Here is a 26,887-nt window from a genome sequence, read left to right as displayed (position 1 = left end):
TATATTTGATTTTGATTTGTAAATTTTAATTTATTGATAACAAAATCAAAGTTTGTACTGATATATACAGCATTCCAGGATTTTATTACAGTGTTTTAAAAAAAAGAAAACCTTTTTCGAACAAGTTTATTTATAAGATCGATAAGTTTACACCGAGTCTTATCATTTTCGGGTCTCACAATTTTGATCACATTTGGAATCCGAATGCTAACAATATAAAAAAGCAGCAACTGGTCAATTCCCGAACGAAAACCTATAAGGTTACGTTACAATCCATACTGCCAATAATATTTCTCAACTTGGCATCTTGCAAACAACAATCGGGATATGCGCATGGTGTAACAGGTAACTGCTGACGCTGCCCAATAATGTTTTCCGCAGCTTTCCCAACCCACGTGATCCAGTCACGATAAAACTAGCTTTAAGTTCCTTTGCTTTGTCAAGAATTGCTGGGCCCGGTTCTCCAAATGCTCTGACAATTTCCCCTTTTATCTGAAACATAAACAATGCAATTAACAATTTTTGCAATATTTAGTCCAATCTACTGAAATCCCAATCTCGCATCGCTCCCGTTTTCTGGTATGTCGCGTGGTTCATACTCCACACGAAAACGGGAGCGATGCTAGTTTGTTTTCTAATTAGATTTTGTTTAGTTGGGTGATGGCGGTACATATAGAGATGTGTATTAGTGTCCAATATGGTGGCTTATTCATGTTTTCCTCTTTTTAAAAATTAAAAATATTGCATACGTTATAATGTAGTCGTGTTTTAGAATTTGGATAAACATCAAGGTTACACGACAAGATACACGTGAACATTAGATCGGAAACATCACTATCTATCGCTTCCACATATTTCTGGTGAATATTTCAGAATTTGTGAAAGGTAGATAATTGCCTACTTGTGTTGCAATGATATTCATTATCACTGGAGCGTTTGATTGTACAATCAAGTCATACATAAATCTTTATTCTCATAAACCAAAATCCATGGTACAGAGATATAAACAATTCATAATATAACATATAGTCCGAATTAAAACAAATGTATGATCTACAACTGGAAAAAATATTTCCAGCTACATGTAATATAAAAAAAACGCATTATGCATGTATACAATATTATATAAAAAAGTTATTTAAGAATTGAATGCTTCTTTTTGTAAATTTATTGGGTGGTAAAAGCGTTGACCGAAGTACATTTTGTATGAAGCGCGGAAGCGCTTCATTCTAAAAATGTACGCACGGTCAACGCTTTTACAACCCTATAAAGTTTAAAAAAGAAGTATTCAATACTTATAATTACATTTTTTTAGCTAAAATCATGAAAACACGATTTTTATCCAGTTTTATTTAATTCACCTGTGCACTTTTTTGTGGGACCTCGTGTTATCATGCATGATAAATGTTATTGTCTGATGCAGTTGTTTACGGAATAACATGTTAGCCAATCAGAATAACGTATTATAATGAAACTTACATCTAATGTAATTATTAAACAATGTTTCCCCTAAGAGTCCAGCTGTTTGTTAATCAGTCTGATAAATTTGCACAAATGATTCAACCTACTAATGTTTCTAGTATTCATCAAATCATGAAATTTCAATATGTTTGGTCTATTTAGATAATATGGTTTCAAAAACTTTTCTCTATCATGATAAAATACAGATGCTTCATTATATCGTAAACAGTTGTGTTTCATCTGATTATCATCTCTTGAGCATGTTATTGTAAAAGCGATGTTCTTATCAAATGTATCTAGTATCTTTTATTTACAGATTTATATGACACAGCGAATAAGATATACAAAAATCTAATACAACAGTATATTAAAATCGAAGCGATATAAAATATACTTTTCAGAGTACTTTGAGTCAATCAGGTTTCAGTTTCCAATGAAGAATCACACAACTAAAACATAACGTAAAGGGATCATAAATGTTAGAGGATGGAGAATCCTTTATCACTGCTTTCTTTAATTTTATACCATTGTCTCTTGTATTTGAACTTTTTCCCACTGTTTTGCCCACTCTATTCTTTATATTTTAGCACCTCATTTTCTCTATTCTTTATTTATTTATTTTTTTTGTGTTCATATTTCTGTATTCTTTATATTTTTGCCCACAATTCTCTATTCTATCAGCCCGAATAAACACCCTCATAATCTGTATTGGATTCGAGCAATGATTACAGTACCTTACACTCATCCATACACGTCTTTACACGACTGATCTTCTCACTTATTTTTTGTTCCTCTGCTTCTATTAGTGCTTTTACTAAAGATTTGTCCAATGGCCCAATTGCTAGAAAGACAAATTACATAATTATGACGAATTATTTGTAACAGTATTTACACATTGCAAGACTTGAATTGATATTGCTGAAATTGAAATTTTATTATCTTTTCGAATACCCGTTCATTGTTTGGCATTTCGTCACTGGCACGTTTCACTATAACATTTTAACCACAAGTTCATATTACTAAATTTTGAGAAGTCATATCGGATAAAACTTTATCTCACTTGTGCAGTTTCGGCAGGTCTTTAAAATTTTCAGGTCCAACATTGTTTCTTTGCTTCCATCCTTTGACACCGAGTGTTCTTGATGATGACCGTGGCGCTTAAAATTTACAGTAACAAATCTTATTTAACAGGGTTATTAATTAAGGTAAGTATAATTGTCTTCTTTTCCAATGATTGTAATAGTTTTAATGATGCACTAATGCGACTCATTCTATAGAAATACCCTTCCGTCCGTCTGTTCGGTCTTGTAAGTGCTGTGACGTGTACACTTCTTGCCAGATTTGTTATGAAATTCATACATAAAAGGTTTATGATTTCACGGACAATTCATGTTATTGTCGTTGTCTGTTATTTTGAGGTTCAGTGATGTTCGTATAAGACTTCAAAAAATAAGACAAAATAAAAAAACATTACCTTTACTCCTTAACTTACTGTTTATTTGGATTTTTTTTACTTTTATTTGTCGAGCGTCAGTGATGAATCTTTTATATACGAAACGCGCGCCTGTCGTGCACAATCGTTAATCCTGGTATCTACATCTTTAATTTAAAACTAGCCAAGGGTTTACAATCCTGTCCCCTCCTCTGCAGGAGATAAGAGTACTGGGTCGTAATCCTTGGCAAGCGAATATGGTTAACTATGATGAGTTTGTATATATATTTTCGTATCTTGCTTTCTGTTAAAACTTTTAAAGTGAAATAATTGTATCAAGCTGATTAATCGGTTTAAATTTAACCTCAAAGAGGGTTGTTGTTTTTTTCCTTAAAAAAATATTCCAATCCTCAATTTGATATTAAAACAAAATTTGTGGTCAAGCAAATTACTTTCTGTTTATCGCAAATATTTTGTTAGTCTACAATACAGAACTAGTATTTAGGACTGGGTAATTTTGCATGATTGCCTTTAAAAGTCATCGAATACAGACTTTTTCACGTTTTACTTTACTATAATACCAATAATATCACTAGAGGAAACTGTTAGTATATTTGTATTCAGTGTAATCGATGGTCGGTTTAGGTCACAATTTATTCAACAAAAGGCACGTCTTTACTGTCAGTCGGATAAAAACGGATTTTATATCCTGCTCGAATCTAAACTTCCGCTTCCTGTTCGGGGAGATGGAGGCTAAGATTAAAGGATTAATCTTAAAAATAAATATAATATAACAAGGAACGTTTGCTCAAAGAAAGAAAAGCTGCATGCAAATGTTATATTTCTTTTCGCTCAAAAGTAATGCATTGCAGATTTGGTCCCTTTCGTGCGTATATACTGTGAGATATCAATTACAATTACGTCTCCTTGCGGCTACAGTTTTTTTTTTCTAAATATTGCTTTTTATGTTTTGAATTTATTAAGTCATTATATATAGAATGATAAGGGTTAATTCTAAGGATTTGCCTCATCTTAAAAACATAAACGGCTTAACAGTTGTTTAAAAATATATTGTTGTGCTTTTTTGTAAATGTTTGTTTGTTTTAAGATTGTAACACAGAGATAAATGCTGTAACCATATTTTGACTATTTTACCTACTATGCCTGTTTTGTTCACGCATCGTTGTTTATATAACAGAATTTGATGCGATTGTCATACAAGTGAGAGGTTTAGCGCTATAAAACCAGGTTCACTCCACCATTTTCTACATTTGAAAATGTCTGTACAAGCCAGGAAATAGACAGTTGTCATTTAAGTAAGTCATTTTCAAGGTCTTGGACTCAAGTGAAATAAATGACAATGGGAAGTGTACAGATTAATACACCTCGCTATCTTTGCAAATTGTTTGTAATCACTTGAACGGCTCCTTATCGTAAAATTCCGATTGTACTGAATTTTAAGATCAAATACGTTCTAAATTTTCTCTCCATGACACAATGTTTCTTGCAATAATATTTTGTACTGCTCTTACAATTAGCCATGTAAAGTGCACAATGGATGGCGATGTTATAGATGTAAAAACTGTTTATAGAGAAATGGAAGCTTTGCGGGAGACAGTCCAGAACCTATACACTGTGGTTCATGGACAAAATGACCGTATATCAGAACTTGAGCGAACAGTTAATACCCAAAGAAAGACTATTCAGAAATTGACAATAGATAAGAAAACTGAATTAGAATATCGTAGAAAAATAGAACGTCGCTTGAAATTAATTGAAAATAGTTTTATTGAAAAATATACAGATCTCAGAAGACATTTTGTTAAAAATGATGATAAAAATCCTCTAAATGGTGCAGACAAACACGATAACGGTAATGGTGGATTAACCGATTCTTACAAACAAATGGTTAAAACACATGCAATTTCTCGAAAAGGTAAGTTTAAGTGACTGTTTTTTACTTCTTTTATTTTTTTAATTATTTTTTTTTAATGTTTTTTTTTTAATTTTGCTTAATTCTTAATTTAAATGTTTTGGAGTTTAGTGTGACGTCCATTTTTTTTAAACTAGTATACATTTTTTTTTAAGGGGGAAACGGAGGACCGCCTCCAGGTATGGGATTTTCTCGCTGTGTTGAAGACCAATTGGTGGCCGTCGGCTGTTTTCTGATCTTTGGTCGGGTTGTTGTTTCTTTGATACGTTCCCCTTTTTCATTCTCAATTTTATCATCTTATCCTCCGTAAATTGTTCGTTATGGTTGTGATACATAGAGTTTACACGAATATGTTTGTAAGTAATAACAGAAAACTTTCGTCCATAAGAGATATTGAGGAAATCTAACAAACAACCAATTAGAATATTGTTTGCATTTAGTCATAAATTGATAATTTGAAAAAGTTATTATAGGATTAAACACATTTTTTCTACAGGTTATTGATGTGTAAATGCAACAGAATCTAAAATGAAATAACACCTACCTCAAAAACTTCATTTTTATTAGAAATTATCCGAATTTGAAGCGTAAAAGTAACGAAATAATCTTCCGTCTGACAGTTTTCAAACGTATAAAAGGACTGAAGGTTTTTATACGTTTTCAATACTTTAATGCATTATTTCTTTTCGGTTATATATGCATTAAAATAGAAACAAGTCTACTGTTATGTTTTTTGTTTTTCAATCTCAATTTGCTTAGTCCCGGGATCCCTTTATGTGTGTGTATTGTGCATGAATAGATCACTGAAGTTTATGAAAGTAGTTTCGGAAACATGGTTTATCGAAGTGTAAACAAAGAGGGGAAAATGTAATTGACCAATCCCGTTGAAGTACTTGTATTTATAGATATGCAAATCATATAAGACTTTTATTCAGTTTGTGAGTTAATCGCCCCGGTTTACACATCAATAACCTGTAGAAAAAATGTTTTTAATCCTATAGTATCCGGAACAATATCATGAGACTATTTGCTGGCTATCACATAAGTCGGTATACATATCTTAATTAACGATCCAACAAGACTATAAAAGGTTACAGTATTGAGTCCGGTGTATACATGCGGTTAGAATACCTTTCCAAAACTAAATATGACTCATTTTTAAGGAAGAATATAAATCATAATTTTAAAGAAATACATGTAACTATTGATTATGCAAAAGGTTTCCATTGATAAGATTATTTGCTAAACATTGTGAAGGTTGGTGTTTTGTTTTGATGGTTAAACACGAAATACTAGTTTCTCAATATAATTGTAATTTATCATCGATTACAATGACAAAATATGTATCTTCTTAATTACAACAAATTTTGAATATCTTTTATTTCTTGTTTTCAGAACGGTTACTTCTGCCTTCAAATGAAATTGCAAACGATCATGTAGTCGCATTTTATGCCTATTTATCTACAAATGAACCAAATCCTAACGTTCATCATACCCTTATATACGATGTCGCAAAGACTAATTCTGGAAATGGCTACAATGCAGTGACGGGGATCTTTACCGCACCCACAGCTGGGATCTACGTGTTCACATGGAATACTCGCATGTACGAAGCTGCACATTCTACCGAACTTTTGGTTAATAATGCGGTCTTAGGGGCCAGCTACGTTGAGGTAGCTCACGGTCATGATGTTTCCGTAAGTGGAACCGTTGTAACGCAAATCAACAAAGGGGATTCTGTCTTTGTGCGCACTCATTCGACATTAGGTGGTAGTGGTGAGATTGAGAGTAATCAATATGGCCGTTCATCATTTGCAGGCTGGCTCCTACGCTAAATCCCCAATTTAAAACTTTTTTCAAAACTTCTTTCATTAAACAACTAATTGGAACAACTTTATTGGAATTTTGGATCCTCAATGCTCTTCAACTTTGTACTTGTTTGGCTTTATAAATATTTTGATATGAGCGTCAGACGAAACGCGCGTCTGGCGTACTATATTAAAATCATGGTACCTTTGATAACTTTTTCACGTGACACCACTGGGTCGATGCCACTGCTGGTGGACGTTTCGTCCCCGAGGGTATCACCAGCCCAGTAGTCAACACTTCGGTGTTGACATGAATATCAATAATGTGGACATTTTTATAAATTTCCTGTTTACAAAACTTTCAATTTTTCGAAAACTAAGGATTTTCTTATCCCAGGCTAAGATTACCTACGCCGTATTTGTCACAACTTTTTTGGAATTTTGGATCCTCAATGCTCTTCAACTTTGTACTTGTTTGGCTTTCAATAAATATATTGATATGAGCGTCACCGATGAGTCGTATGAAGACGAAACGCGCGTCTGGCGTACTAATTTATAATTCTGGTACCTTTGATAACTATTTAAATACATAACACGAAAATATGAATAAAACATGGTTTGGCATTAAGGACAATAATATAAACGGTACCAATTTTTCTGAGCCAGATGCGCATTTCGAAAATCATCGTCTCTTCGGTGATGCTCGAGGCCAAAATATTTTTAAATTCAAAGCTCATTAAAAGGACGGAGAGCAATAAACCAAAAAGACAAAAAAAAAAGTATAGCCAAAGCCAGGCAAGGAATCAGAGATTTGAATGAGGGAGATATATTCCTTATGTTTATCCCTTATGCAGCAACCACCAGGATCTTCAATTTGCTAGTGGGAAACACATTATATACTCTTCATGGATGTTGTTGTCTTTTCGTGATGAAAACAGTGTTCTCAGTTAACAGGGTTACATTATTTCAATAAGGAATATTTAGATATTTGTTTGAACTCATTTAAAAAGACAAAAAACATCTCTACCGCGCATTTTAATTGATTGATTGATTAAGATTTAACGCCTTGTTTAATTCAAATATGATTAGTTTTGTAACATGCCAGAAATTTAATTTTTAAGACAATACAACATTGATTTTTGATTATTATTCTATTTTTCTGATAAATAAAATGATTTCACTTTTGTCAATATTTCTTTTTACAGTTCAGAACAATGCCATTTTAATGCAACAAAAACGCTCTAAATGATTTTTTCAGCTAACAAACAATATCAATTGCCATCAAAGTATAGAATCACAAGTATTGTTCTATGAAAAAATTCTCGAAGATTGTGTTTTTTTCTCTCCCCGTCTTTCACAGTCTTGCTCGAACGGTGTCTTGTGATAAAAGTGTCGTAAAGTAAACATTTATCAATCAATCCCTTTTGCATATTAAAAAGCGTACAGACTCACCATTGAATGCAACGTCTGTCCTTTCGCCGACCAAAACAGCAACGACGTGATGATTTGATTCCATTAATTCTTCTGAATATTCTATTATAATGAAAATTAAAATAATATGAATTCCTTTGCTGAGTTATACTTAAAGTCTACTTTACATTTTCATAAGACTTGCTGAACTTCAGCTTCTTAGTGTCATAGATATAGTTAAATGATCTCCTCATCTTTTCATGTTTAGATTTTCAAAGGGCAAGGAGTCCTTTTCACAAGGACAAAACAGATCTTTGGTGGAGAGCTGTCTCAAGAGCAACCATATACCACATTTCCTTACTTTGTTTTATAATTAAACCTTATCTACTTGGTTTTTATAGTGTATAATAAGTCTTTCGACTTATTATTTTTATTATTTTTCATTTATAAGTAAGGAGATTTGGTTATATTGCAAATGAAACAACTATCCAGCAGGGTGGATTTAAGCATTTTTAATGGGTCATCGCGTCTTCTATGAGAAAACAAATTCCGTAAATACAGCTATAAAAGTCTCCGACCCGAAAAATGTGAAACAATTTACAGTAGAAAACTAACGGCCTAATTACAAAAAGACAAATATGACAGACATGAACCAACGACAACCATATAAAAAAGAAGATGTGGTATGATTGCCAATGAGAAAACTATCTACAAAAGACCAAAATGGCACAGACATTAACAACTATAGGTCACCGTACGGCCTTCAACAATGAGCAAATCCCATACCGCATAGTGAGCTATAAAAGGCCCCGATACGACAATGTAAAACAATTCAAACGAGAAAACTAACGGCCTTATTTATGGAAAAAATGAACGAAAAACAAATATGTAACACATAAACAAACGACAACCACTGAATTACATGCTCCTGACTTGGGACAGGCACATACATAAATAATGTGGCGGGGTTAAACATGTTAGCGGGATCCCAACCCTCCCCTAACCTGGGACAGTGGTATAACAGTACAACATAAGAACGAACTATAAAAATCAGTTGAAAAAGGCTTAACTCATCAGATGGATGTTTGTGAATGCTCTACCCCCTTCTCCCACCTGAATATAGGACAGTCATATTACATCATAACATAAGAGGAAACTGTAAAACAAGTTGCTAACTGCATAATTCAATAGATCGGAACGAAACACAGGGGGGGAAATATTACAAAAACAATAGACACATAGCTCCGATATAAGAGTCCTTAAAGTTACTGGTTCAAAACTAATTACAGCTGATAAATAAATCATGTTCTCTCAGATTAAAGTATCATATAACCATCACGTAGCTTCGTATTTCTATCTACTAATTTATTTCATGTATTTTAATTTTAGTATATCAATAAAGTGTATCATTTGTATGTAGAATATTGTATACGAAGCTGAAACCGTTACAAAATCTATTTTTTTCAACAAGCTGTGAATTACGACTCTTTCATTATTCAATACAAACTAAAGCGGCTAATTAGTTGGCTAATGACGAACCTGCTGTTTGTTGCAATTGCCAAAATTCCAACATAATCAAAACGCAGTATAAATATGCTTAAAATTTCCATATGGATGACATAGATTGAAGAAGGAATTTGAGAAGAAACAGTCGTTTTCAATTATTTCTCGTAAATATATATTTCAATAGTTACAACATATTACTTCAAAATACAAAGAAAAGAAAGCCGTACATCTTAAATACCATTAAAAAATGGAAACTTTGTCATAAATCAAATGCATCCGAAGCGCTTTTCTGGATTTATCTTTATAAGGAGCACTCATAATTGAATATCTGTAAACCTAGGATGAACTATAATAAACATAATCAAGTCCATGATCAAATGGCAAAATCAAATGCTCAAACACATCAAACGAATGGATAACAACTGTCATAATTAGACATTTTCTTAATATGTAGAGCAATGTGGATTGAACCTGGTTTTATAGCTAACTAAACCACTCACTTGTATGACAGTCGTATCAAATTCCATTATATTGACAACGATGCGTGAACAAAACAAACAGACATAATAGGTAAAAATGTCAATAATACAGCAGTCAACATTGTGCTATAATCCTAATCACTAAAAAAAAACCATACAAACATGTTACAAAGAAGCACAAAATGGCATAAAGACAAGAATACACAAATTAAGGTTGTACCCAACACCTTGACTAAAATTTATTTGGCTCGTTTAATTTTCATAAAATTTTGACAAAATATTTACTTTTGACCCTTTGAAAATATAAAAATTTCAGAAAACTAAAAATTTCAGAAAACTTGAACCAATCGCTTTTTTTGGGGAAAAATGGTTGGATAGATAGCAGTTTTTCAAACACCAATTTTCATCATTGAGAAGCTTTTATTTCCTTAAAAGTACAACGTTATAAAAACGTTTAGCTGATTTTACAGAGTTATCTCCCTGTAGTGTTAAGTACCACCTTAACCATAGTACAATAACACAAGGACGGTAAATCTAAGTTATAACTATTTTCACACTTTTTTAGTTATGCGTTATTTCATGTCGTTTTACGACTTGGCACTAAGACCTTAATCACATGTTATCGGCCATCCACCAAATCAAATGGGCATTCGAGAACACTTTTTTTTAAACCGAAATCGTTTCCTTACCAATTTGCCGAAAACATCGAAAACCTTGTTAATCATTCAACCCAGAAATAGATAGAGCAAGTGCAAATCTAAATGGTGGAAATGCTCTTGTCATTGTAAGAGTCATATCCTGTAGTAGAATAAAAATTCAATTACTACGTGACAAAAAGCCACACATTTCGATATCTGTGTCAAAGTTCTCAGATGACCCGATTTTTTTAGAATTAAACCTTGTAAGTGAATTATCTCACATTCGGTATAAGTTTTAGCATATTTATTTATAGTAGATTGGGAAACAATTTATTGCAACTTATATTAATCCCTCTCCACTTTGCAGGTGCGAGTGCTGCCTTGTAGTGGCATTAGCCTGCTCTTTTTCGAAATCTACAAGGGTGACTTTTACGCACAAGAGATAAATGCACTCTCGTAACAAGGGTCAGCCATTTATCGTCCCCTTCCGACGGACTATCATCATTCCTTTAGACCATACTCACAAATGGTGTCAAGGGAGAGCAGAACATTTGCCACATTCCACACACCGCACATTCCGTATAAGTAATACGCTTGCAATATATGGCTTAAGTGTTCAGAAAGTTCTGGATCTGCCTTTGCTTTAAAACTCATATAGGAATTTCCATATTTTTTTAACTGTCTGTTGTTAATATATCAAAACCGATAACAGACAAATACAGGCTTTAATGAATAAATGTTCAGCATGCACAGAAATACACCAGTGTCCGAAAATCTGCTAAAGCACTCGAACCACATGTTTAACCACTTCATAAACCAGAAACAGATAAATTCTTATCAGGGACTGCTCCGAGTCTGAAAGCCCTTTCGAGACTTGTGACCAAAAATAGTTATAAAAAGATCATCACAAGTCATGGTAATCTAGGACTAAGACATGAAAACTACAAAAGTATAACGACAAAAAACATGTTTTAAACTATACAGTAGAGTGGAAAGACATAGAATTGTTTAAGAACATCTAGTTACTTCTATTTATCATACAAAACTCACAATGGAATATTGAACTAAAATTTAAGAAAACAATGTCCTTGTTCATGACATTAATGTTTGACAATAATATTTGCAAGTTAAACTATAAAAAAGAAACGACATAGCTCAAGATGAAATTCGGAATGCCAATATAACATATACTTACTTTTAATCGCGAATAGAGAAACATCGCTACCATCCACACTTAGAATTACAACTGAAATCTTTCGATCTTCCATGTTTAATGAGTAAATTTAAAGATATAATCCCTATAATCACACTGTATACGTTTGAATTATATTAGATATAATGGCTACTGTTTCATTTAGTCATTTAAACATTTAAAGAGAACAATAAGGAAATATCGTATCTGATGAACATAGTTTTATCATCTTTGAAACCAGAGCACACAAAACTTTTTACAATTCAGGTTCAAAAAGTGACCCCTCTCAATATTCATTGACGTCACACGTCAGATTGGTATTTTGATTGCAAAAACACGCCTTGAAACTAATCTTTATTTTGTACATGTTACGTGTTAGACTGGAGTTAATAATATTTTGTTCTTTACAGAATTAATCATGTAAAAGAGAAATTCTAATATTGATAACATATAGAATATCGATAATAAATATATGAAATTAATCTAACTGTCATTTCAGTTAATGACTTTCTTGGAACAAAGATACCTAATTTTAGCACTATCAAAATTCCCTCGACCAATGATGATTATATGCCATGTATATATAAATGCCCCGTTATGAAAGAAGTAAATCAACACTAGTATTGGATTTCTGAGGGGGGAAACAATAAAAACAAACGAAATGAAAAGATTCAAAGTCCCTAAAGACAATGAATTCATTAATACAACGAAAAACCTGAGTACGAACTTTTCTGCCATATTGATTCTCTGTTTTAGGACATTACATAACAGTCATAACAAGTAAAAATAAAAGAAAAAATAGTCCGAGGAGGAAATATTGACCGTTATCCTTACCCCTATCAATTGCCATAATAGTAATTTACCATCCTTTCATTATTATGAGAATTATTGACAAATAAGTAGAAAGTAAAAAAAAAAAAAATACTGACCTTCGAGTAAAATTCAAAACGGAAAGTCCATAATCAAATGGTAAAATCAAAAGTTCAAACACATCAAACAAATGGATAACAAGTCAACTGTCATATTCCTGACTTGGTACTCGTATTTTCTAATGTAGAAAATGATGGATTGAACCTTGTTTTATAGCTAGCTAAACCTCTCACTTGTATGACAGTCTCATCGAATTCCATTATATTGACAACGATGCGTGAACAAAACAAACAGACATAATAGGTAAAAATGTCAAAAATACAGCATTCAACATTGTGTTATAATCTTAATCGCTAACAAAAACAAAACAAAACAAACATATGTTGGGAGCAATCACCACGAGTTCAATAATATGAACAACCGCTTTACCAACAATTAAGGTACAAAGAGTCACATTTGATACCATTTTAAATATTTGTATGAGACATATCGATGCGAAAATTGTTTTTGACGTATTTTAAAAGTGTAAAGCATTGCCTTGTAAGAGCAGAAAATGAATAATATTCCACAATTAAAACAGGATGAAAATAAATTTGCTGCAAGAGAACAAAACCAGGAACAATTGTGTACAAACTTTTAGATAATTTATCGTGCAGTGCAAACAAAAAACGCATTCGTACCAACAAATGGAAAATATATTCAATCGGTAAAACATTTCCCTCCCTTTTCCTGAATATTGAATCCCATGAATGAAAACGTTTTTAAAAGGCTTACAATAATTACGAAAGACGATAATCTTATTCAAACTTTAATATCGTAATGCATTTGTTATAGACAATTGCACTTTCTCAATAATATTTTTGTATTTTGATGAATGACTAGTGGGACAAATTACATCAAAATTATAGAAACCACCATTAATTAACTAAAAAAATAGAAAATGTTATATAAGGAGATCTTGAATTTAGTTTGACAGACAACATTTTGTTTTCAAAAACTACTTTATTTGAAAATTCACTACCCAATTATTTTACAGCGTAGTGACTACTTTCATCTCTCTGTTTGCTATATCAGGCATGAAATATGAAGAAAAAAGTTAGGAGGTTTTAGGAGACAAAATTGTAATTAATACACATTGTCAATACTAGGGAATGAGATCAGGGGAGGAGAAGTGTGTTCCTGTTTCTGATTGGTAAACATCAACTTTATCAAGGGGTGACACATTTGACTCCTTGTTATTGGGTTTCTTTCTGTTCAATCGGATTCTTGGCTGTTGTTGTCTATTTATTATCGTTTGTTTTGCCCTGAAGTTGTCATATTTGGTTCCTAGTGTGGACAGTGTGTTCATTGCTATTTTTTGTACCTTTTCCAAATGTATTCATTCATGTTTTATGCCTTAAATAGCAAGTAGGGGGATGAAATTACAAAAGTTGTAAAACAAATGGGTCATGAATTTAAAACATGTTAAAGTACAGTAGTGATTTGGTCCAGCTGAAAAGGTTAAAAATTAGCACTTCGGAAGATGTCAAAAGATTTCAAGACCCCCATAACATGAAATTGTCCATATTTTGAGTTGGAGACGATGAAGTTTTCTATAATTTTGATATAATTTGTCCTAAAAGTAGTACAACACACTATAATATATAATTGAAAAAGCGCAGGTGGGATTGTTTTTAATTTTCATTTATTGTCTAAAAGAAATGCACTACGAAATAACTGTGTTCTCGGACCATATGATTTTGATTGCATCTTGTAACTTACATTCTATATTTTCATTTGATACATTATACAACAGGTCAATTTCATAATGCCAAATTAAACTCGAGCATTTACATATCTTATATTTCCTGTATTAGGCAAAATATCATATCACCTTGTTCAATGGTTCGTGACTGATTCATTACAAAATGGCATGAGATGACTACAAATAATTGAAAAGGAAAGCAAAGACATTTTTCCTTCTTATCTTTTAGTATGTTTTGATGTTTTCTATTCAGTAATCAATATTGCCTACAATACTGAATTCCAATAAATGTAATCTTCTGCGCTATGTAAACTCTATGTACAAAGAAGTACATGAATCGTTAATTTTACATTTTAACAATACAAATAAGGTATCTAAGAAGTCATTTTAATAAATATCTGAATCTGCATGAACCTTCAACTATTAGTTTTCAATATCTAACAAGCAGACAAATCGGTCTAATGTCAACTGCCGGAGGTAGTTGAATCATAAGTTTCTTTAAAGTTTCAAAATTTATGAACGGACAGTTTTTTTTAAATCATGTCAATACCGAAATACCAAAGTACTGAGATCATGATACCCTCAGAGACTGGTAGTCCATAGTGCTTTCAAAAATGAAAACAACACATTAAATGAGTGCATGCATCCGTAGCACTTTTCTGCGTGTAAAACATAGGGCATATGTTTCTGATAGAACTAAATAGCACTCACTCACTCACACGTTCAAACCAACCTATCAATCAAACTGGCGACCACATAGTGATCTTGTTCAGTAGTGCATGAGTAAAGTGTAAAGGAAAAAATTGAGAAGAACTGATATAAAAGTTAGTTGCTATGTAGCATCACTTCTAGAATGGAAATATAACATTGGAGATTTGAATCCAATAATTTATTAAAAATTTGTAAATAACATTACAACGTTCACAACAAATAAGTAGGTACATATAACCAATTCCCTTGGAAACCCAAAATATGATCCTACGAAATGTACCAAAAAAGTTATACTGAACAATCGTAGGTCTTTGTTTGATCCTTTGTAATTGCAATATAAGTAAGCGCATTATTTATTCTTCCTATAACTGGACGCTCAAATTTCATAAGAGTCTGAAAAAAATAATGTATATTGCTGGTTTTGTGAATTGTTTAACGAAACCTCTTTCCAAAGTATAAACATCTGTTTTGTCAGCAATCAAAAATGACCTTCTGAGTAACTGTGAAATTACCTACTCTGGGAGCGGTGTGAATAAGATGTGGTGCATAACAAGGCATAATATTTGTAAGAATACAAACAACATAGACCTTTCTTTTTCGTGTTATACAAATAAAGTCAACAGTAGTATACTGCTGGTCAATATTGATAATTCGATTAAGCAAAAACAAATGCGGATAACAAACTTAATCCGGAGGAAATACATCATCTATCACAGGAAAACAACAGAACAACACAACCACTGAACTGCAACAAAAGTAAACCCCAACATATATATATAAATGGATTGTAGATAACAACTGCCATATTCCTGACTTGGTACAGAACATTGCAAGAAAATATGGTGGGTTGAACAATTGGTATTGCTACTCAAACTTCCCGGGTATATGGCAATGTTACAAATACCAAAATTGACTTCTGTACGCTTTACACAGATTTTTCTCATTCTAATATAAAAGACAAACTTTTAAAATGGTCAACTTTGTTTCATTAAAAAGAATATCCAATAAAGATGTACTAGTAACTATTTTGTTTTAGAAAGAAGGGTGAACCATATCTTGTAACTAAACTCTCTCTGTTTCAAAGAAAACGTCTCAGTGACACTTGCATCATCAATGTCCTTGATTGATTTTTTTCGACAGCATATTTGTTACCTTTAAAGAGCATGTTTTCCATAACAGAAAATAGTTTTTTTTCTTTGGGAAAACTATGACCCACTTAATGTTGTCTTGTTTCTCAATTCATAAGAGGCATATTTCAAATAGAACCTTCTCGGGATGAATGAACAATGCTAGCACTATCCTTTATCATTACGCACCGCCATATAGCTATGTAGTCCTCTCATTAAACAATTCAAAGTTTTGTGACTTTGTTGAACTAATCCATCCCATCGAACGACAAAGAATGAATACCGATTAACCAAGGGATCAATGCGATAAAGATAAAGGCATGATCCCTTCTTATTGACGCCAATATTAGTTGGTAGACCTTAAATAATATCTTTGTCACAGATGACAACGGATATGTTCCAATTGTCGCTATCGCAAAATATTCTTACCAAATAACCGTTTGTTTCATGTGAAGTGTTTTTGTAGTCGTTAAACTTTATGTCGTATTTTTTATTCATGTTGTCTCTTCTTTAATTTTTTTTTTAATTTTGATTTTAGCTTTGTTATCTTCTGTTTTTTTTATCTATACAGCTAGGCATTCTTTCTTTTTTTAACATATACAAGTAATGACATATCACTGATGAAAATAAACAACCCCTACATCGTAAAAAGCGTGTATGCTATTAGCACTTCTTAGGGACCAACCATCAACGAAAAATATTCTAGTTTAGCTGTAGGAATTGAAATATTTCATGCAAATCATTAAGGGATTTATTCTTACGTGGGTTTTTTCTCTTTAATATATATAATCTTGAAAACAACACACAAATCTTTGTATAGTAAATTTATTTTATGTATATACATATTTTACAGCTATTAAGTGATATGAACTATATTTCAAATGTATATTTTGTCGCACTGAGCCAATAAGATATACATGTATTATTATACTATCAAATACTTTATACTGCGTCCTATAATGTTATCGCCCTTTAAATTATGCGGCAGTATTCAATAGTTTGATGATAAATTTATAATTAAGTTATGTATTTGAACCAGGTTCATTAACAAACAACCTTTCAAATTGCAGATGTTTGATTAGAATTATGTAATAATAAATTTTATATGTGCATGCTATGAAATTCTATTGACTTATATTGTATCTTAAGAGAAGACGGTCTCAGTTGGACTGTACTTGTGTCTTGCTCTTTTTGTGATTGTTTGCAAATAAAATATGTTGCAACTAAACTAACAATCCAAAGGAATAAGAAGCTTTTGTCTATGTTCCTTTGAATAGTACGAAAATTCACCTAATCGCATTAGGAAAACAATTAAGCAGCCCATGAGATTATTCATTTTAATTTATACCATTTTTTAATGAGTTTCTTTAAATGCTTATTACATGGCTAAACTATAAAGTGCTAGAAGAAAATTACGTCATCACATATCGCTAAAGTACATACAGGTTCAAATACAAGACGGGTTGCAAGGTATGTCATTTTATTGTGTTATCTAAGATAAGCACGTACATACTTCAAATTATCAAATGTATACAAAATATGTCAACGCTTTCGACAAATGAACAATCTTTAAAATAAAACATGGTTCGTAATGTTTTAGTATACATGTTCAACTATATTAATTTGCTGTCAAAAATGAATCAATTCGCGATTGCGGAAGGTATACTTATGGCGCAAATAGTTATCAAATGTAGTATTTGGCAAAACTTTTAGGAATTTTGGTCCTCAATGCTCTTCAACTTCGTACTTTATTTGGCCTTTTTAACATTTTGGATTTGAGCGTAACTGATGAGTCTTTTGTAGACGAAACGCGCGTCTGGCGTATACTAAATTTAGTCCTGGTATCTATGATGATTTTATGTATCAGGCTTGTGCACGTTAAACTATTATTCTTGTCGTATTAGATTAACTGCAAGGTGGCTTCTTAATAGACATTTCATATTGTCTACTTATAATTGAAAATTAAAATGAAGGCATTGTCTTTTCATTCATTTAAGAGTAGATTTTGATTACTTCTATTCAGGTATCATTGTTGTCTCTACGTAGTTCAATAAACTGTATTGAAAATTGCTGCGTATAGTTTTGTCATCTTCATACCTGTTTATATTTGTTCGTTCAAAAATATTGCTACTTTTTCGATAGGTTTGAAATAATCAAAACCTTTTTCATTTTTTTTTTTAAATTATGAATACAGTTATTGATTTTCAACGAATTTTGGTGTACCTTTAACTAAATAGGATTTATGAATTAACTAAATAATAAAACTTGCTACGATAATAATACCCTAGAAAAATGAACAATATATTATTCAGATCCTATTCAACAACATTTCATGAGGAGCAATCATCAATGCAAATAACAGATACTTTGGTTTCTATAATGAACACCTTCATGTAGTGTAACTGATCAAATGCATAAACTTTTTTCATTCAAATCATAAATTTGCTCATCGTTTGAATATGTGACAAACTTTGCAGATATGACACTTTAATTGATCTTGTAAAAATTCCAGTCAACAAATACAAGAACAATAAGTAGTTTTACAATATATTGATATGCTCTGTATTTCACTTCTATTTTCATAGTTGCATTAATACAGATCATTGGGTCGATTATGGTAAATTAATAGAAAATATCTCTATCAATGACCCTTATTTGGCCTTTCAATTGTTTAGATTTGAGCGCCTACGATAAGATTTATGTTTCATGTTGCACGTGTCTGTTGGGCTTAATTTTAGGCCTTATATATTTGTCGAGTTTTTGTCACATGGAACAAATAAATATTTTTCATACAACAGTTGTTAATTTACCGATTGTGTCCTATTCCGTTTTGTGACATTTTATTAAGTGTTTATTCACATGACAAGTGATACATGAATTGCAGGAGACGCTTAACCTGTTGACAAAAGCAGTCATGCTCCTTTTAGAATCATGCGATTCTCTCAGTTCTTGATTGTTGTAACCTTGTGTTGACTACAGGGTTGGCGATACCCTTGTTGACAAACGGTCCACCAGCAGTAGTAACGACTAGGTGATAGTAATAACATTGAAGTTATTAAAAATATGCATCAGATGCGCATTTCAGCAATAAATGTCTCTTCGGTGATCTTACCAAAATCTATACATTAAAATCTGTATATGTAATTATAGTAAACAGGTAAACAGGTGTACCTAGTATATCCGTGTCTATGATACATGTATGTTAAGACAGTTCTATATTGCCTAACTCATTTCTGAAATTATGTAAGAAGCAACAGTTAACCCATGTTCAAATTCCATACATCAATTAAAAAGATATAAATCAAGGTTTAATAAAACGATGGCATGTAACTAATCCCTTCATGTAACATGTATAACGTTTTCTGGGTCCTAACTATACATCAATAAGAGTGTGGGTCGTCTCCTTTAACCCTTCCAGATCGAATTATTAAAAACGTAGACGGTTTCTGGGTCCTATCTTATTCATTTTACAAGTAGACAGTTTGCCAATGTCTTTCTAAGTCAATTCAACAAGAAGCCAGTTTTCTTCAATCCTATCATAATCTATTAAAAGGTAGACTGTTTCGTTTGATGCTACATACCTTTAGTTCTATTTATATTTGTGACCTAGTCACATCAGTTCATCCAAACAATGCATACCTTATAAAATTTTTGGCATAAATGTTATATAAACCGGTATGTAATAGTAAAATAATAAAAATACCGAACTTTAAGGAAAATTCAAAATGGTAAGCGTCTTATCAAATGGGGAAAAAAAGCTCAACCACATCAAACGAATGGAAAACAACTGCCACATTCAAAACTTGTTACAGGCATTTCCTTATGTAAAAAATGGTGAAAACAGTGAGTAATTAAGAACCAATAATTAAAACCTAGTAAAAAAAATTTGCATTTGAGTGTTCTTTAATATTTTAATTTAATTTAAATTTATAACATATTAAATAATAGTAATACATTGATTGATTGTTTATCTTTAGCCGTAGCCGTATCGGGCACGGCTTTTTTTGGAACTTTTGGTCCGCAAAGCTCTACAACTTTGTACTTGTTTTGCCTTTCGAATTATTTTCATCTGAGCGTCACCGGTTAGCCATGTGTGGACGAAACGCACGTCTGGCGTATTAAATTCTAAACCATGTATCTTTTGTTAGTTATTATTCGTATGTTTCTCTGTCCTATATGTTCTCCCATTTATTATGGCACCCTCAACGGAGTTGGGGTGACATATTGTTATTGTTCGTTTCTTTTTGTCTTATTATTATATTTATTCTTCAACACTTTTTTGTCCATACTATTTCTCAGAATTGGCTTGAACAATATTGATGGAACTATACCATAATGTAGACCACCACATTAAATAGTTCAGTGGGGTATGGCACCATCAAGATGGCTGCCTTTGCCATAGAAACGAAAGAAATGTGAAAAAATGTAGTTTTATGTTTTCTCGAACTGTTTGGATAGACTTGAACTCAGAAACATTATATTTTAATACAATGTAGGTGCCCACTATATACAGGTATTGGATGATTTTGACACTCATTGGAACTACCATGTTGCCATGGTTTGTATTGTAGTCCTGTCATGTAATGTTGTCATTTTTATGTTATATTAAACATTGCCATAAAAGCGGAAGGTTTGGCATGCCACAAAACCAGGTTCAACCCACCATTTTTTCTTAAAATATCCTGTACCAAGTCAGGTAAATGGTCATTGTTATACTATAGTTCGTTTCTGTGTGTATTACATTTTAATGTTGTGTTTCTGTTGTGTAGAAGTTCTCCTCTTATATTTGTTTTTTTTTCTCAATCGATTTATGAATTTCGAACAGCGGTATACCACTTTTGCCTTTAATTAGCCTTACTATTCGTCATCTCGTGGCGGCCAATTTGGATGGTGGTCAATCATAGCCAATTCAGATCGAGACGAACACACCTAGCACTTATAACTACGTGTTTCAGATCAGAACAAATGCAGGTGTCCTTGAATACTTTTAAGGTATACTAAACTCAATATATCAACAAATAAAGATATTCATATCTTATTGACCGAATAATTATCCATCCATATAGAATAAATAACAATGTCATTTTAAAATCAAATGATATACATGTCTTGTGTAATTTAAGAAACTAATGAGAAAGCCGATATGGAAATACTGAACATAGAACAATTGTAACTGATAATTTTGTTCATGCTTCAGCAATGGGTGAATATCTGCTTGTATATATGAATATAATTGTTTTACTTCAGGTTGCACTTTACTATTAAAATATGCATTCCGAATATCCATTTTAGGTCGCAAACCTTTGGTTAAACAATTAACTAAACATGTATTTTGTAATTACAACACGCTTGTGTCTTACTTTACAGTTTTACTGTATGTGCTCAATTGATAACGTGCCTGGCGATATATTCGTCTAACTTTGAACTTTATTAATTTTTTTTTCTCTCTTCAATACCAAAAAAATATAAGTATCATTATGACAATACATCATATAAAGCCTTTTTGGCTGGCTGAAAGTCAAATGTGTATTTCAATATATGGTTTGTTATAATTTGGGTTCGCTTTAATATTTAAATATTCATTCATTATTTATTCAACCAAGATGATGCAAATGAGGCGCACATTTTAGTACGTATTAAGCCTTTTTTAATATAAAGGGAAGAATATGTGATTTCATAATTTTCTTTCATTCTGATGTTCATTGTAGCTAGGAAATTAAGAATAATAAGTAGGGGTGATTAATTAGAAACATGAAAGCAGTTTCCATTGGTCCTAACTTATCAGTCATTTAAGGTCAGACGTTTTCCTTAGCACTTCCTAATCAACTTAACAAGTACAGTTTTCTTGGTCCTACCTTATTTATGTAACATGCAGACAGTTTTTCTTGGTTCTATTTGAAATACGTAACATGCGAGTTTTTTTGGCATTACATACTATTATATTTATTTACTTTCGAGCAATATTTATTTCGTTCTTCCTTCGTCTAACGTAATTATTAGAAGTGAATTTATGTTGCATCATAGCTTTATATTAGAAGAAGAATGTGAAATATGGATTTAGTTTATAGCATTAGGGTTGCAATTCATTTGGTGCATATCCATCCGTCTATAAAAGAAATTGGCAGCTAATAATAAGGGGTGGTTTTTTTTTGCAAGTTGAAACGGAAAAACAAAAAACCTGCTGATTTATTGTGTATGGTTCGTAAGGAAAAGATACAACAATAACGAAGATTATAGTGCAATAACAAAATGCAAACGTTTGAAATACGCACTTTAAATGTGTCTGCACAAATGAGAAAGACTGATAGCTCAAGAGGGTATCATTGATCAATTTATCATGTTGTTTCAAAATTTTTACCCAATTCACCTAAATATTCTCTTATTCATTTAACCACTGATAAACTTGGTAAATTTACCATGCGCCGTGAAGTTGAAATCACAATGTGTTCTATTATTTTCGTCACTTTTGGAGTAAATCGCTCGAGGAGTTTTCGGTTTGGGTGTCCTTCATGTTTCATTTGATCTTTCCATCTTTCAAAAGGACTTTGTAAGTCTAATAAAGCAGTAAAACGGTCCATTTTACTATGATCACCAAGTAAAATATAATATAAAGTTTTGAAAAAAAGAAAGACACACTTTCATATTGGTTTTGAAATAAAAACTTACTTTGCAATGCACTAAGACAGCATTTGCTGCCATCGACCGCAATTATTACATTTTGCTGTGTGTCCATTTTGTGCAAAGAAAATGAACATAAAAACTAAAGTAAACAAGCCAAAAGAGTAGCTCTATTTCAAATTAGTAATTTCTAACCTTATCAAGTTTCGTTTATTTTCTTTGGTTCATATATTTTTTTTCTAAAGTTACTGAACTATTACTGGTTTTAAATTAGTAGATATGTCGTTAAAATTCTAAAACAATGGTATCACTTAGTATTTACTTGCTAGTCAATATTGTTGTTTATCATATACTTGTATAAAATATTACTAAAATTTTACAGTTCAATAACATTTGAAAATATCAAAAGGCTATGAAAGGATTACTAGGTTTATTGATCAGATTCCTAAGAAACTCCATAGCGGGCTGATAAAGGTACCTTTATTGACTGCTTCCGGAGTGTTATCACATGCCTTTCCGTTAATTTCCGTGACGTTTATCACATGCAACTTCGTGCATTTCCGGAAATTTGTTTGAAACGACAACAGAACGCGGAAAACGGCAAGTGATAAGACTTTTCACAAAATGTTTGAGGAGCAAAAATAAATTAAGTTAAAAATGTTTTGAAAGACATAAATGAGGTAACAATATTATTGAAGAACATGATAGTTGTTGTGACAAGATAAATAAAATGCTTGTAATATCAATAAAAAAAATTAAAGATAAGATTTTTTTTGGTTGTCGGCTGTAATATCTGAAAGCGCAAAGACAAACAAAATAAAATTTTAATAGTTCTTGTCTGTATTTCTTCTGCTGAAGTATATGATAAAAAGATAATTACATGTCATTTTTCATATCAGACCCTTTATCGGCCCTCGTTCATGATATTAGCCCTCGAGCCTGCGGCTCTTGGGCTGATATCATAACCTTGGGCCGATAAAGGGTCTGATATGAAAAATGCCATGTAATAATCTATACTTATCAATAGGAGAGTTTTGTCGTCGCATATAATCTCTTTTGTTTTAATAAATCATATCATTCTAATAATGTTATGTTTTACAATAATTATGGTATATCGTAGAACAAAGTGTTTTCAACCTGCGCCGACAACTTCGAAAATAGCTATTGACCGTCCAAAAGGCCTTTGGCAGAAAACTTTAATTTGTCAATGTTTTATTTGCTTCTATGAACGGGACTGATTTTATATTAGATCTGCAGCTTGATAATATCGAGTTCCACTTTATATCTACACCGTAGAACTTCTTGTTTGCGGATAGTTTGAAATTTCCATTCATTATACGCAGACCAAAATGACATATATAAATAATCCAATGCACTCTTGGTCGTCAAAATAGATTCCTCTGTCAGAACAATGGGAAACCTATGTCTATCGTCTAAAAGAAGAAACTGAATGGTTAGGATTACATTTCCAATCATAATAAATAAATGTATATGTCACATATGCGAAACACCTTATAGGATATTCACTTCAAAATATAGAAATTTGGTTCACATTGAAGATTTATTGCAGGTATCGTATTTTATACCAAGGTTCTTAATTTCATGAAGTTTTTTCTGGGCGATAAATTTCGGAAATATTCTGAGCACAGAATTTCGAAATAACGCAGGCATAAATTGACGCTTTGGATAATAAAGAGTTCTAATCTGTTATCAAAAAAGTCGTAAGCTCTGAAGGGATGTTAACTTTTTCTTTGACAACTTATCTTTTTATTGGAATTTCTCAAAAAAAATCTTCATACCAAAATCAATTTAAGTGGACGAGTGGTCCACGAACTTTTTCTACTTATCACTAGCCTGCCAACACAGATGTGATTTTGAGCCCGCATGTGGCGTACGCGCTCGACTAATAGCCAATAGTGCTTAAAATGACCTACTAGTAATATACCAAAATCAATCTATAATTTACTTTGTAGTGTTCTTTTTACTCTTTTCTTTCTCCGTACCTTTTTACAGTGAAATCTTAGAATACCATAATTGTACAAAGAACACTAATATCATAATAAGTCTACTTTGCTTGCACGAAAGGATATATTCATTGGCGGATCCAGGGGGTCCAGGGGTTAGAACCCCCTTTTTTTTTGGACGATCAATGCATTTGAATGGGAGCATGTAGTTGGAACCCCCCCCCCCTCCCTTTTACTCTGGGTTGGGAACCCTCCCCTTTTTAAAATGGCTGGATCCGCCACTGATACTAGTATATGTTCCGACCCATATGAGTATTTGGACCATACGCGTATTGTCATGACCCTACACGTATACTCAATTGGTCCGACCGTACGCGTATGGTCGGACCATATGAGTATAATACTCGTTTGGTTAGTAACGGGCCGGACCATATGAGTATTTTGACCATACATTTTTTTTTATTACATTTAAAAGTTTCAATAATACAAAAACTTTAGAATCATATTCAAAACAGTATGTCTGTGACTATTGATTGACGACCTAAATTATCCCATTGACTGGGACAGATTGTGTGAATGTTTGTCTGTAACAACCACTGCTCACTATGTACTTTTTAATGACACTTAAACTGTGATGTCACCAAAGGTTCTCAACACATAAATAAAGTTATTCGAAAAACTAATCAGGAATAACACGATGTTTTGATTTATATCAATAATATAAATCAAAATATAAAGGTTATTCCTGATTAATTTTTCGAGTTTTTTTATTATTAACGGCGTTAAGAACCTTTGATGACCCTACGGTTTAAATTCTATAATAAGTAAGTAGTGAGCAGTGGTCGTTACAGACATAGGTTCACCTAATATGTCCCAGTCAATGGGATAATTTAGGTCGTCAATCAATGGCCACAGCCACACTGTTTTGAATATGATTCTATCTAAAAAAAACAATTATGGTTTACTAACATGACAGTGTATTATTTTTATAATTCACATACTACGTAAAAAACAAACATTGATGCCATAGTTAGTTTTCATCTCTAATTACATTGAATTTCTTGTATGTAGGCTTGGGATGACATTTACTTCCACACGGTATCATAGCTATTTTGCATTTGCAAGTCTTGGTTGTGCACGATCCTTAACATTTACACCTTTTGTTTCCGAGTGAAAAGCTGAAAAGCTAGCCTTTCTGTAGCTGCGTACAGTGATATCGAGGTCTTGGGCCAATCCGATATGTCTACGGTATTTTTAAAAAGCTATAGATCTCAGATATCGTTACATGACTGCAATACATCATATTCACAAGCAAATTAAATAAACTATGTTACTTTCCAGTGCCTTCAAATCTTGTGTAACAGTTCAAGAAATTTTTATTTTTTAAGTCACTCGTAATTAAAAAAAAATCGGAAATGACAATCGGTAATGACCATCGGTTATGACCATCGGTATAAAATGTGTTTATCATTGTTTTCGCATAGTAAAATAATTTACATTTAACTATGTGAAATTTCTAATTCTTAGTTTGCTAATTTTCATTATAATATAATAATAAAATCATCTATATGATAGCGTCTTTTTTTAAATTAACTTTCATACCACATGAATAGTTTATAAGTTTAAAAAGTAAACTGTAACAGAGTGTTAATTACCCCGACCACACGCGTATGGTCCAACCGTACGCTTATGGTCGGACCATATGAGTATCTACCCATATGGTCATGACCATACGCGTATGGTCCAAATACTCATATGGTTCGAAACATATACATCGATGAATATACTCATCACAGATACCGGGAAAAGGTCTTCTGAAATTCAAATATAATGCTAAATTTGGCCAGTGAAAATAAGTCTAAATAAACAAATTGATTATATTAATAACGACTATTGTGAATACATTTACAGGTACCTTTTGTACATAACCGATGCTTGCAACCTGTCGCACAACATGTTAATTTAAAATGACCGAACCCAGAAGCACTATTTGT

At 32.2% G+C, this 26,887-nt stretch overlaps 1 protein-coding gene across 2 annotated transcripts; it reads right to left on the bottom strand.

The window, feature by feature from the left end:
- Window positions 1–109: 109 nt before the first annotated feature.
- LOC143072783 (universal stress protein YxiE-like) lies at window positions 110–23,071 on the bottom strand. 2 transcript variants are annotated; one of them, XR_012977302.1, is made up of 4 exons: window positions 22,978–23,071; window positions 8,087–8,167; window positions 2,196–2,302; window positions 110–492 (listed from the first exon to the last, which is right to left on the bottom strand). XR_012977302.1 is itself a non-coding variant. In XM_076247881.1 (4 exons), exons 1-4 carry the CDS (start codon window positions 11,933–11,935, stop codon window positions 295–297), a joined length of 459 nt encoding a protein of 152 aa, XP_076103996.1. In that variant the 5' UTR covers window positions 11,936–12,064; the 3' UTR covers window positions 110–294. The 2 variants fall into 2 exon arrangements, 1 of the variants encoding a protein (XP_076103996.1); XM_076247881.1 differs by lacking the exon at window positions 22,978–23,071 and adding an exon at window positions 11,863–12,064.
- Between the last annotated feature and the right edge of the window lie 3,816 nt (window positions 23,072–26,887).

This window comes from Mytilus galloprovincialis, chromosome 4, assembly GCF_965363235.1.
Source record: "Mytilus galloprovincialis chromosome 4, xbMytGall1.hap1.1, whole genome shotgun sequence".
NCBI classification, from domain to species: Eukaryota; Metazoa; Mollusca; class Bivalvia; order Mytilida; family Mytilidae; genus Mytilus; species Mytilus galloprovincialis.
This window is presented reverse-complemented; position numbering and strand designations above follow the sequence as displayed.

Bases quoted from the DNA above. Each gene is read 5' to 3' on its own strand.
- LOC143072783 (XM_076247881.1), bottom strand. From the start codon at position 11,935: ATGGAAGATCGAAAGATTTCAGTTGTAATTCTAAGTGTGGATGGTAGC. The intron at 8,168-11,862 runs GTAAGTATATGT...TCATTATAATAG, and splicing joins TTCTCTATTCGCGATTAAAA to AATATTCAGAAGAATTAATG. The intron at 2,303-8,086 runs GTGAGTCTGTAC...TTGTCTTTCTAG, and splicing joins GACAGACGTTGCATTCAATG to CAATTGGGCCATTGGACAAA.